Source organism: Peromyscus californicus, unplaced genomic scaffold (assembly GCF_007827085.1).
Source record: "Peromyscus californicus insignis strain IS unplaced genomic scaffold, ASM782708v3 Scaffold_4__1_contigs__length_199733344, whole genome shotgun sequence".
Taxonomy (NCBI): domain Eukaryota; kingdom Metazoa; phylum Chordata; class Mammalia; order Rodentia; family Cricetidae; genus Peromyscus; species Peromyscus californicus.
Genome location: NW_026294562.1, coordinates 64,193,146 through 64,206,484, shown reverse-complemented (window position 1 = coordinate 64,206,484; position 13,339 = coordinate 64,193,146). Strand labels below are relative to the sequence as shown.

At 51.4% G+C, this 13,339-nt stretch overlaps 1 protein-coding gene across 32 annotated transcripts in view; it reads left to right on the top strand.

The window, feature by feature from the left end:
• The window catches only part of Jakmip3 (Janus kinase and microtubule interacting protein 3), a 130,178-nt gene that overhangs the window by 87,019 nt on the left and 29,820 nt on the right, over window positions 1–13,339 (top strand). For 12 of the 32 annotated variants that reach the window (XM_052713893.1, XM_052713901.1, XM_052713892.1 and 9 more), the window contains 10 exons: window positions 908–1,027; window positions 1,964–2,110; window positions 2,730–2,861; window positions 4,419–4,454; window positions 5,157–5,216; window positions 6,396–6,527; window positions 7,877–8,005; window positions 8,853–8,936; window positions 10,342–10,404; window positions 12,136–12,234. In XM_052713893.1, coding sequence (XP_052569853.1) covers window positions 908–1,027; window positions 1,964–2,110; window positions 2,730–2,861; window positions 4,419–4,454; window positions 5,157–5,216; window positions 6,396–6,527; window positions 7,877–8,005; window positions 8,853–8,936; window positions 10,342–10,404; window positions 12,136–12,234 — 1,002 coding nt within the window. The remainder of the gene's footprint in view (window positions 1–907; window positions 1,028–1,963; window positions 2,111–2,729; window positions 2,862–4,418; window positions 4,455–5,156; window positions 5,217–6,395; window positions 6,528–7,876; window positions 8,006–8,852; window positions 8,937–10,341; window positions 10,405–12,135; window positions 12,235–13,339) is intronic. The other 20 variants (XM_052713905.1, XM_052713900.1, XM_052713918.1 and 17 more) reach the window with 5 other exon arrangements.

Sequence of the window (13,339 nt, the reverse complement as noted above, 5' to 3'; positions counted from 1 at the left end):
TTGCCAGTTACTGCCCACCTGCTTATCATGTGACCATGACACTTTCTGCTCCTTCTCAGGCTGCTAGTGACCTTGTGGGGCAGCCAGCAACTGTGTAGCTGTGAGCATATTCATTTCATCACCTCTCCTCATTCAGATTCTCTGTGGTGGTCTGCAGTACCCTGGGAGACCCTCAGTGCTAACCCTCTAAGACTTTGGTCCCCAGCCTCTCCTGCACCTGTTGAATGAGGAATTTGAGCCATATCCAGGACCTTCCTGGACATCCTTTTCTTTGATTCAGGGACAAAAGTTTGAGCTAATCCAGCCTTGGGCCATTGACTTGGGAGAATCTCATTTATGATCATATGGCTTACTTGAGTTCGAACCAATTCCCTGCATGCCCTGGGTCTCTACAGACCACTGCAATAACTCTAGATTCCAGACGTGCATTAGAATGTTCTCATTGATTTTTTTTTTAACATTCCTGTAGTTCCAAAAGTGAGTTTTAGAAACTCAATTTGAGGGAGCACACTTCTTGGGAAAACTACTTTAGAAAGTCTACCAGGAATGTCTTTTCCTGTGCTCATCCTTTGAGAATGACTTGCTGCTTGACAGGGCAGGCCCGTCTGGAAGGCGCAGCTGGGCAGCGGCCGAGAGGAAGCATGGGGCTGATACTCACCCACAATCGGGCTCCCGCACTTCACGCCCTCACCTGCCACATTTGCATATTGCAGACATCTTTGCTTTCCCATCTTGCTGTGTGCAGCGCATGAGCTCCAGGCCAAGTGCCTCTGCCAGGAGGGTCCTGCCAGCAGCCACGGGGAAGCAAAGGCAGTCACAATGCAGAAGTGTGTTGGTCTCCAGCTGGGTTGGGGTTCACAAAGGTTTGTATCTAGGAACAGTTATTTGCAGTTGATTTTTGTTTTAGGAACAGCAGTTGGATGAAAAGGATGCCAGGCGCTTCCAACTTAAAATCGCGGAGTTAAGTGCCATCATCCGTAAACTAGAGGACCGCAACGCCTTGCTGTCTGAAGAAAGGAATGAGCTGGTGAGTGGGCTTTGTACTCCATAGGTTAGGACTGCAGTCTGGGGGGAGGTGGAGGTATCGGTACATGAATTCCTTATGAAAATGAGGAGTGGTGATGTCAGGGGACAGCCTTTCCTCAAGGCTTCTTGGTCATGCTACAAGAAAACTTCATAACAAAAATGTGGTGGGCCATATCACGCCCCCACTTACTTCCTGGTGAGCAGAGCATTGGCCCCACCCTGCTGGTCTTCCCCTTTCTCTCCATCTGCAGGTGAGCTGAGACACATCTCTTGAGATACCTCTGGTTCAGCTGGGTGTGAAGTGGGCGGGAGCAGTGGGACTCTCCCTGCAGCTTGAGCCAAACTTTCCACCTTGCACTCCATACCTATAAATTCTGCACCTACAGGTTCTGAATCTGTAGGCCTCACATCTACAGATCCTGTACCTATAGATTCTGTATCTTAGACTCCCTCACCTACATATTCTGCATCTACGGTTATGTATTGACAGGCTCCACACCTATAGGTTTCATATGTGTCTATGAAGCCAGCCATGGGTCAAAAATATTTTTCAAAAATTTCATCTATCCTGCACAGTAAGTCTCTCTGTCTCTCTGTCTCTTTTGTCTTTCTGTCTCTCTGTCTCTCTCTTTCTCTCTCTGCTTTGTTTCCTAAACAGTATTATCCATCAACTCCTATATTTACTCTGTAAGTAGATTATCATAAACAACCCTACAAGGCACAGCACACCAGGAATGTGGTAGTCTCCATGCCAATACAATGCCACTTCATACAATGGACTTGAGCATCTGTGGGTTGGGGATCCTCAACATATCCACATGCTCGCCTAACACCCCAAGACACAGAGCTCCAGCTGGTCAGCTTGCTGTCTATGTGTAAAGACCTGTCAGTTCTATGTCCTGTAAAGGCTCACATGATGTAATAAATACTGTTTCAGCTGAAGCGCTTGCGGGAAGCTGAAAGTCAGTACAAGCCACTGCTGGACAAAAACAAGCGGCTCACTCGGAAAAACGAAGACTTGTCTCACACTCTGCGGCGCATAGAAAGCAAGCTGAAATTCGTTACGCAGGAGAACATCGAAATGGTAAGCACCTGCTAGGGGTCTGCAGAAACAGCTGCCTGGGCAGAGCTAGGCAGCATCTCCTCTCTGTCCTCCTGGAACACCAGGGGCTTGGGCAAGTCGCTTAGAACCCCGACAATCCTGTGCACAAGGTAGCAACAGGTCCTGTGTATGGAGGGATGGGACTTCCAGGCCGGCTGTGGAGCACTGGCAGGTGTCATGGTAAACTCCACTCTTGCCCCTGCCACTAAGCCAGACTGCAGAGTGGTTAGCGCTGCCTGCCTGTTCCTTCATGCCATGAAAGTCCCAGACACCATGAGGCAAGTTAGATTAAGAGTGACTCAATAGGATGTCACAGGAGGCATGTCGTTAGCCCTTCCAGCCAATAGCCCATCTCCTCAGACCCTGACCTGAAGGAAGAGCACAGATCGTTCAGGTGGCTTGTCTGGGCTGCCTGAGGCCTGATGTATGACCAAGATTTAGGCCTTGGTTTCCCTGGTGCCCTGCCGCGGGCTGCTCCAAGCCTAAGCAGAACAGTCCTTGGCCACACCGAGGAAACCTGATCTGTCACTCAGCCTGGTAGGGAGGTCCTCCGCTCTTACCCTCCAGGTCAGTCACTCTACCACCATGCTTGGTGTTTCAGAGGCAGAGAGCCGGAATCATCCGGAGACCCAGCTCCTTAAATGACCTTGATCAAAGTCAAGATGAGAGAGAGATCGACTTCCTAAAGCTCCAGATTGTGGAGCAACAGAACCTCATTGATGAGCTTTCCAAGGTGAGCATTGCTACACTTCCCTGCTGCCCTGTGCCCCCTGGAGCCACACCCCATGCTGCCCTGTGCCCCCTGGAGCCATGTCCCTCTGCTACCTTGTGCACGCACTGGAGGAAGCTGTGTTCCCCTGATACCGTGTGCCCCTCTGGAGCTGTAGCCCTGCTCACTGCATATCCTCTGCTTCCATGCCCTCTATCTGCACCCACATGTCCTCTGTTGCCACACCCCACTCCCCCATCTGCTGCTCACCCTCTGCTCTCTACTGATGTGCTCCCTGACTCATCTCTCTAGGGTAGAAATGAGGGGAAGGAAGAGCAGGGATGCACTGGTGGGGTCTCCTCAGCTGCCCTCCCCCATCACAGTCACTACTTAAAATGACCGTCTTTAAACAGCTCTCTGCCTCCGAGTCTCCTAACACTGCGGGCCTCAGAGCCTAAGGCCCACCAATGTTGATAAAACCCCTGTAGCCAGAAAGCTTAAGAACAGGCCATCTATTTACTCTAAGTTTTGGAAGCCAAGGACACAAGTCCAAAGTCAAAGAGTAGGTGGCTCTACTCCATACACACACTCTGTCTGGGACCACTTGTTCCCCTGAGCAGCCCTGTGGACTCCAGGGTTCCCTGCTGTGGCCCTATCTTTCCACTTAATACCACCATGGCTTCCCCCTCTTCTGTTCAAATAGTCTCCTCTTCTGTTTCTTGTGGCAATCTTGTTACTGTGTTTGGGATCCATGCTAGTCTAGCATGGTCTCATCGCAGCATCTTTACATAATTACATCTTCAAAGACCCTATTTGGAAATCAGGTTCCATTCACAGATTTGGTGGATAGAGCTGTGGACACCTTTGGGGGCTACCATGTCGGTGGTTCCATTTCTCTGTCCTTGTGTGCTGACAAGGGTTTGTAAGTGGTGCTTCCTGGAACTCTCCACTGTCTTAAGAGTACCTCCTGCCCCCTGCTGGAACCCTGGTTGAGTCCACAATGAGGCTATTTCAAAATGAGCTGCCTCTAGTCACTCTGTGTCCTTTGGAAGGCGGCAGCAGAACAGTGGCACAGATTTCTGTCTCCGGCCTGTCTTGTAATGACCAAACCTGCCCCCGTGAAACTACACAGGACGATCCTTCCCCCAACTCCCCAGACTGTGGGTGGCCTCACTGGGGTCTCACTTTGCTGGCCCTGCTGGGGACCTGAGTTCTTTTCTCATTCAGTCGCAACAATGATGATTGATGAGAGAAATAGGAAAAGTTGAAATCCTGGTTGCTTACAGGTACGTATCATGGCAGTTTCTGAAAGGCCTCTTTCTCCTGCTCTGAGGGAGTAACAGGATGCCCACTGTGAACAGAGACTCCTAGTATTCTGGAAGGTTCTGGGAGTCCTCAGAAGAGAGGAAGGAGTCTTAAGACCCAAACCTCCCTCTGGGCAGTGAGTACATGGCCCTTAGGCCTCTGCCAGCCATGTAACCCTGAGGTTAGAGTTCATGGATTCTGGGGGCCATTCTCTCGGGCCCCTGTAGAGCAAGGTCTGCCCTGTCCACTGCGTCACATGGCGTTTTCTTCCCCTAGACCCTGGAGACGGCAGGCTATGTGAAGAGCGTGTTGGTAAGTACTGACTGGCACCGCCTTGCTTGCTGCATGTAGCCGCATGGAGCCATTCTGTGCCCAAGGCCCTTTATAGTCGTGACAGAAGCAGCTGTAGCAGTCTTGAGTGGGACGTACCACAGTACTCCCTGACCAAAGCACTAGGAACCAGTTCTTGGGTCACATAGGAACAGCTGCCCCAGGTGACACAGAACCAGCTCTGGTGATTTTTCTGTTTACTCCCTAAAGGCCAGAACCAAGAGGCCACCTTTGCCACTCCTACCGGTTTCTCTAACTAACATGAAAGGCTATCCTGGCTGGTCCTCCTCACAAAGGCTCAGGGTAACTTCCCAACAGTGAAGCAGGCACTGGTCTGTACAGTGTCTCAGGAACTACTTCTCCATAAGCAAGGGCCCCTTTCCGTGGAGCAAAGGGGCCTGGACCAGCCGTCCTCCGTGAGTGTCCAGTTTTCCACAAGCCCAGGGCCCACCTACATGGGGGCTTGCTTGCCTCAGGCCGACAGAGGGTTGCTAGTGTGTGTGTGTGTGTGTGTGTGTGTGTGTGTGTGTGTGTGTGTGTGTGTGTGTGTGTGTGTCTGATCTCCGTAAGAAGCCTTCATGCCCAAGGCCACCTTCTACAAGATTCGGAGCAAACCTAGGCCCGTGAACTTTGCCAGACAGCCATTCAGCTACTTAAACAGACCCCTCCAACTGGCTTTTGCAGGAGCGTGATAAGCTGTTGAGGTACCGGAAACAAAGAAAGAAAATGGCGAAACTCCCCAAGGTAAAAGAAGGGAGGGCTCGGGCATAAGAGGCAAGCTTCTAAAACCTGTACAGGAGGGGTGAAGCTCTTCCTCTGCACATGAAAAAAAAAATTATTAAAAAGCGTCACTCTGAAATAACCCATGTAGGACTCAAAGCAAGTCCTCTGTTTATCATTTTAAATTTTGTCAACTGAGATCAGGCCAACCTGCCTTGGAGAGAAGGACCCTGTTTATCTGAGGGTTGCAGGGTCGTAGTTGGGAGCATCAAGTTCAAGTGGCCTTGGAAGTGTGTTCCAGGGTTTTTGTGTTTGGTTTTGTTTGTGGCCCTGGCTACTTTTAGAATTGTAGAATTCATTCATTATTTGAGAATTTCATACATTGTATTTTGGTCATATCAACCCCTTACTCCCCTCTCCAGCTCCTCCCCAATCCCTCTCCCCATCCACAGGCAGCACTGAGAGACTCAGTTATAAAGAGGCCCTGACTGTCTTTACAGCTCAAACCCCAAGGTGTCAGAAATGCCGATTATTCGGGTAAAACATGAGGAAGAAACTCGGGCTCTGACTGGCGGGTAGACAGGTGGTCTCACAGTCGCATAGACGGGCAGTGAGACTGTTTCCCTGAGTTGACGTTTGGCAAGTTCACCAGGTCGGTGGTCAGTGTGCACCCAGTGGTGTGTGCAGCCAGCTGAGTTCAACAGTCAGGGCATCAGACACACCTGGGACCTGTTCCACCAAGACATCCCCCACTCTAGGCTCAGTGTTCAAGAGGAGGGAAGTCAGAATCAAAAGGCCTGGAGGATAGGAGACGTGTGGCTGCAGAGTGAATGCCCAGTCCAGTGAAATTCCCTGGCCACCCTGTATGAGTTCAGCAGGCATGAAGGTCAAGTTCAGGAACCTTTTATCCAGGGACCATGGGTCACTTCCCCATCTACCCTCCACCATCCTTCCTCTAGGATAACCAAGCTGGCTAATAATGCCCAGGCCTCCATCTTGGCCCGTGGGAGACTAACCCCGGCCCTTCTTGAAGGATAGCAGCAAACAGAGAAGAGAGTGAATTGTATTAGAGCTGCCCAGTGGGGGGACAGCTACTCAGCTGTAACCCCACACCTGGGCAACAGAAAGAGGAGGCCAAAGGAGGCCGAGGGCTGCCAGCCACACCTGGCCGGGGTTTGCACTAATACATTGCCTTTGGGTCAGAAGCCAGTTGTTGTGGAGACCTTCTTTGGATATGATGAAGAAGCTTCCCTGGAATCCGATGGCTCTTCCATTTCTTACCAAACTGACAGGACAGACCAGACCCCATGCACCCCTGAAGATGACCTGGAAGAGGTAATTTGGGTCTCCCACAGAGTTCTTTGACTAGCCAGCCCTTGGGGGTGGGTGAGGCACTGAGTCAGGTGGGGCAAGGAGTAGGGTGGAGGTTTCATGTGAACGCTGTTCCCTTTGGATCTTCTGGCCTACCCCTGGCAGTCCTCCCATTTGTACAGTGAGGAACACTGTTCACATTGCTTGGGTGTGTGGCTGCTGAGGGCTGCTCCTTGCCTCCAGTGTCTGGTCATGCTTCCTCCTTCCATGCAGCTTGAGCCCCTTATAGGGCTTTCCACTCTCTTCAAAGGCTTCCCAGGAAGGTCTTAACCTCCAAGCAAGAGGCCAGCACCATTTCAGGCACAGCAGAGCCTCCATGCATTGAGCAGAAGAACCTTTTAGTGCAGAAAAAAACAGCCAAGTATCCTGGCTGGCTAACCCCTCCTGCCAGAATGATGGCCACCTCAAGTCCAGCAACCATCTCAGCTCCCAGGCTTGAAAATCAGGATTTGTCCTTGCAGGGACTGCTCTAACTTGGCCAGCTCCTGTGAACAGGAAGTGGTGGTTCACAACCTTGACCAGATCCAGTGGCAAGGCTATTAGACATATCCTTTCCTGGTAGATGCTGGAGCGTGGCCCAAAGGCTTTGGACTTGCTTAGAAATCTAAGCTATCATAACACATCCATTACCATCAGCCTTAGGGAACAGGTGGGGACAGGGAGGGAAGATGGACTCGTTCACTCCTAGATACGTCCTACTTTCCAAACTGAGGGACACCAGGACTGCAAGGTGACAGCAGACCCACTTGCATCTGCTCTGTAGCTGTGGCAGCAGGTGACAGTGTAGCTTAGAAGCACATATCTGGGGTGATTCTGCCGGGGTGAGCCTGAGGTGAACGATTTTGGCACAGGCCTGTGGGGGGCTGCACTCCCTGGGACCCTGTATTCCTTTTGCAAACCCCGGTGTACTTCTCCTGACACATTTCTGCCAGCAGAGCTGTGGGGGAGCCTCATCTGTCCTAAAGAGCCCTCTGGGTCAGAGCAAATAGGAGTTCCAACTGAGCCCTTGGTCACTGGCTACCAACCAATGAGGCTTCTCCTAGCTTCATCATGGCCAGTTCAGCCACCCACCCCAGGAGCCAAGGGTCACCTCCCAGGAAAACCTCCCTCTGTACATCGCTGGGTCCCAAGTAGTACCCCTCCCCACAGGCTTCAGAGTCCCTCTGGCGTGTTCCTTAGAATGACTATTCACTCTACCTCACTGGGAAGAGTGGAGTCTGGCTGTTTGGGGGTGCTGCCGTGTGGGGCCCAGGTTAATGCTACATCTCTCTTTGCACATGTGGTGCCTGCATGGCGCCCATGCGCTTCTTTAGGGTATGGCCAAGGAAGAGACGGAGCTGAGGTTCCGGCAGCTGACCATGGAGTACCAGGCGTTGCAGCGAGCCTATGCCTTGCTGCAGGAACAAGTCGGAGGGACCCTGGATGCAGAGCGAGAAGTTAAGGTCTAAATGACTTCTACTCTGCGACGATGTTCCAGCTCCCACTCAGCTCCTCCCCGCTTGTCCCCAAGGCTCTACAGGGACACTCGACTTGCTTAAACTTTTGAGCTACGCTCCTTCTGTCCCGCAGTTCCTGGGTCCTGGGTGTTAGCACTGAAGCCATTAAAAGCCAGGGTTCTGGAACGTGAGGTTGGATCAGTTTGAGCTAGGGGTGGAAATGGCATGGGTGGTGGCAGAGTAGATGTGGGTGAGGATCCTTGTCTCTGCTAACGGCTGTAGTCAGGGTACACAGGGCCTTCATCCTGTAAGATGGCGCCACCTTTGCAGCCTCTGAAGGCACAGAGAGAGGTTCAGGACAGTGTGGGAGTCAGGGTTTGTAGGCAGGGGCTGCAAAGCTCCTGTCTTTTTCATCAGTCAACAGCACCCACGTAACCCTGACCAGCAAGGCTGGTGGGTGGGGGAGGCGCTATCTGCCAGCTATTGGAGGCAGTGAGGGCACCAAGTCTCAGGGAGGGACACAGGAAAAAGGGATCCTCCTCACTGCTTTCCAGGGGCAGCTGCCTTAGATGTGGCTGGTGCAGTACGTGCGGAGGCAGGCTGCTTCCTGGGGAGGTGGGGCTCCCTTGAGCAGGCAGCTGTGAGGTCTTGGTCCTGGTTGGCCACACTCTCTCTATTTACCCTGCAGGACAAAAGGCAATTCTACCACTTAGGGTTTTGGAAACACAGCACGACTACTTATCAATTAACTGGACTGAGGCAGAGTGCTCTGCAGCCTGCATCTCTAAGTATGTCTGTCTGATTGTCTAGGCTGTTAGAGAAAATTTGATGTATTCTTCCTCCTTTCTTACAGACCCGTGAGCAGTTGCAAGCAGAAATCCAGAGAGCACAGACGCGGGTGGAGGACCTGGAGAAGGCGCTGGCTGAACAGGGGCAGGTGAGTTCATCTGGTTGCTTGTGGGGTTAGTATCCTCTATCTGTACTTGGAGGTCCTGGGAGAGGCGTGGCCCTCAGTGGTTTCCAAGTTTCCTGTTCAAGAAGGATGGAGGGGGATGAGCACAAACCTACATAGGAATTATTCACTGCATGCTGCAGAGCTGAGCAGGTATAGTATGTTTCATAGTTTCTAATATCCAGGAGGAATGTCCTAGCAAGCTGCGAGTGAAGTGAGAATCTGCCTACCCATGGAACAAGGCGTCTCCTTGGCTTGTCCACCATTGCTCTGAGCCAGGGCAGAACTTCAGGTCCCATGTTCCCTCACTATAAACATCAGATGCGCTGGGCGGTGGTGGCACATGCCTTTAATCCCAGCACTCAGGAGGCAGAGCCAGGCGGATCTCTGTGAGTTCAAGGCCAGCCTGGGCTACCAAGTGAGTCCAGGAAAGGCGCAAAGCTACACAGAGAAACCCTGTCTCGGAAAAAAACAAAAAACAAAAAAAAATCAGATGCAAAAGTCGAAAGCTGCTTCTGACCTGGGTTTCTGGGGACCCATCATCCCCCTAGAATCAAATGGCTCAAGGTGTTTGTTATCACTCCCTCATACCAGAACACCACTTCCAGAATCTCTGATCCCATGGGTGGACATGCTTCCTTGGTCCTGTCCAACCCCAATGCCAAGTGCCTTTCAATGTATTAACTGCTAATTGGAAAGGCAGGAAAACACTCCATGATCAGTGTCCCAGAATTCAGTGCGATTGAACCTGTGGTTTCTTGACACACAGAACCCACTTGCCTCCATTCCCTGGCCACCATGCATGTAAGCCTGAACTGATGGTGTTCAAACCACACCATGCACAGCCTTCACAGACCAAGGCGTGGTCCTGGCCCAGTGATCACAGCTGGGTCTTGTACCAGGTGGCTGCTGTTCTGTTGTTTGTATTAAAAAGAAATGAAAAGAAAAAAAAATGACCAGGGAAGAAGGATGAGAACAACATGTCCCAAGCCCCCATCCCTAACCCAGAAGCTATTTCCAATTGATAAGCACTTGCAAAGAAAAATTAGTTTTCTCCAACAGAGTCTCACTGGGTCTACAGACCACTCTCAAGGGCAGGCTGAATGCCCAGCAGTTGATGGTCAACACAAAACAAACTCAGTGGTATTGGAGAGGTTTTGTCTTAAAGCTTTGTCTGGGCTTTTTTTTTTCCTTTTAAATTTTTTTTAACCTTGCAGGTCCTTTGATTGTATATTATGGTTTCTGGTTTTGTGTTTTTATAGGATTTCTGTGTGTGCAAGTGTGTGTGTGTGTGTGTGTGTGTGTGTGTGTGTGTGTGTGTGTGTCCCGTGTAGCTCTGTGATATTCTCCTGCAGGGTATTCATGTCTGCATTTCAATTCCATTTTCAAGGATATGAAGTGGATCGAGGAGAAGCAAGCGCTGTATCGAAGGAATCAAGAGCTTGTAGAAAAGGTATGCCCTGCCTCCCAGGTGTGCATGCATCTGGCGAGATGCCTTTGCACTCGTGGAGTATGTGGTCGACTTCGTGGGCTAGTGGTAGACTTGGGCACGAGTTCGAGGCCTTTCTGTGGTTCACCATGTGGCAGCCCAAGGCAGCCCACTTCCTAGAAGAGGAAACCAGGACTGCTTTCAGGTCCAACAGAGCTATGTCTGCAGCCATCGTGGTAATTCTGTTGTGCTGATGGGTAAGGACGGCTGGAGAAATCACTGGAACCATCCTGGTCAGATGTTCACCATGAGACTGAATGTCCTCAGAGTAGAGTCCCCAGGTGAAGCTGGACTTTTGTTCCTGACTGTGCAACTCCAGTCGGGCCGTTCCTGGTGGTACCTTCAGCTGTGGGCTCTCTCGGTCATCTCTGCGAACTAAAAAAAAAAAAAAAAGTCAACTCCATTTCCCTGGCTGTGGCTTAATTGGCTGTAATATTTTATCTAATTAGAACAGGTCAGAAAACATGTGATAAGAGCCATTATTAGAGCCTTAGCGGCTGCCTGGTGCCAACACACCTTCCCCAAGGTGGGCCTAGACAGGAGAGGTGTGACTTCCACTTGTGGTACACACTAACACTCACGCACACCCACACTTAAACACCTGTGGGCACACCCGAATGCTCAGGTCCATTTAAAAATCTGTGCTCTCCAGGGAGCTGAAGAGATGACAGCCAGGAAAGAGCTTGCTGAGCAGGCAGAAGGACCCGAGTTCGGATCCAGCAATCACGTAAACCTGGGTGGAACGGCATATGTCTATATTCTCAGCACTGGGAGGGCCTCTGGGGCTCGTTGGCCAGCTGAATCAGTGAACTCTAAATTTAAAGCTCTGTCTTAAAAAACAAAGCGGAGAGGTTGAAGGAGATGCTCTGTGTCGACGTCTGGCATCCACATGCACACATGTAGATGTGCATATCAAAATAGGTATGAGCACATATGTGCACACACACCTACGCCTGTGCTCTCCTCTGAATTTGATGAGCACAGAGTCGCAACCTGGCCCTGCAGGTGCTTTAAAGCTGCCACATGCTCAGTACGAGAACTAGCACTGTGGAAGGATCTAGTGCAGACTGAATCGGCTCACTTACAGGATGTCCTCCTTGCTGGCCTCCTGAATATTAGAACAGGCTTACGGGTCTCCAAGTTCAGTGCTGGGAGAGGCTATAGCTGCCTCCTCCACAGTGGACATCCTGTCTTCATGGAGCTGCTGGGGATGTGAACCATGGATGGCAGACACAGTGTACCTTTGGTTTTGGTTTTGTTTGTAGTGACAGTGATCAAACCCAGAGCCTTGTGCATGCCAGGCATGTGCCCTGCCACTTAACACTGAGCTCCATACCAGCCCTTGTGTGTTACTCTCAGGAAGACAGGACCCCACATCAAGTTCACTCATCCCTAGTGCTGTCTAAACACACCTGAATTATCCGCATCAAATCTAGAATGTGGCCAGGCAACCACACACCCATCCATTCCTCCCCTGGGCCGTGGACCAGCCTGAGCTCCAGGAATGGCACAGGGGACAACTTGTCCTCAATAGCTTCCTGCCTTCTCCATCTGTGGAGCAGTTCTCTGGGCAGCCCTGTGGTACTGGGCAAGTGCCCTGTGCTCACAGAAGCAAGCAACTGTCCAGAAAGCCGGTCTATGCATTCTCTGAAAGAATCAGATGCCTTCCTCTCTCCCCCACTTCCTATCCTTCAGATAAAACAAATGGAGACGGAGGAGGCCCGGCTGAAACACGAGGTCCAGGATGCAAAGGACCAGAATGAGCTGCTGGAATTCAGGATCCTGGAGCTTGAGGTAGGGTAGGCTATGGGGGTGAGGGGCACACGAGCTGGTGGGGCCACAGGGCATGAGCTGGGATCCTCTTCTCAAACCTCTCAGCTCTTGTGATGAATAAAAACCCAAAGGTCATATGGGAAAGAAAAGAGGCCAGGTGGGGTCCACTGTATACCTCCCAGGAAGGGTGGGGCAGATGTGTAGAGTGCAGTCACTTGGGGTAGGGGTGAGGGGTGGCAAGCAAGAAACCAGCATTGTAAAGGAAAGGAAAGCAAACTAAGGCCTAGGACTGCTTCCAGACCTGTGACCTCAGCAAAGCACTGTGGCTGCTGCTGTACTGAGGTGACCAGTGGCAGGGACAATGCCCAGGCCCTGGTGCAGCCCAGCAGACATTCATTCTTGTTTGGAGAAGCCTCTTGGTGGGGAGAGGTACCATACAGTGGTCAAGTGTCCTTCAACTTTGCCCTGCTGTCCCTGGCCTGTGCCCTCTGTTATGACCTACAAAGGAGGAGAGGCAAAGATCCCTGGGTTCAAGGGGATGAGTCATGTCACTGTGCCACCTTTCACTGTGAGGACAGATGGGCAATGTTGCTCTCTAAGACTAGAGGAAGTTATTACACAGTGTGTCCTTAATGGACATTCCCACACAGCCCTGAGTCTTCCATCTCAGTCCAGGGGGCAGAAAGCCTGTTGGACACTGAGTCCAGATGGACCCTCTGCTCAGAGTCCTCCCATCCACCTCCCTGGGCACTGGAGGGCTATGACGCTAACTGGCTGTCCTCCTTGAGTCTTGGCTCCTGTGTGCATCCTCTTTGTAAGGGCTATGAACCCCATCCGTGGTCATTTTGCCAGTCCCATGGATGACTCTACCTGAGCTCTATCCTCTAAGCCTCTTCACAGCCCCTGGGACTTGGGGATGAATGAGCGAGTGAACCCTGGGATGAGTCCCAGTAGGCCACATGGCCGGGGCTCCATAGAGACAGCATCCTACCATCTGGGGCAGCAAGCACACAGGACCAATCTTCTGGACAGTCCATGAAGGTTTCTCCACTAGAGCCAAGTTTGGGAAACATCACCTTGACTCCCCAGTGGGTGGCCTTGGCCAGTGTTCTCCTGCCACCAGCTC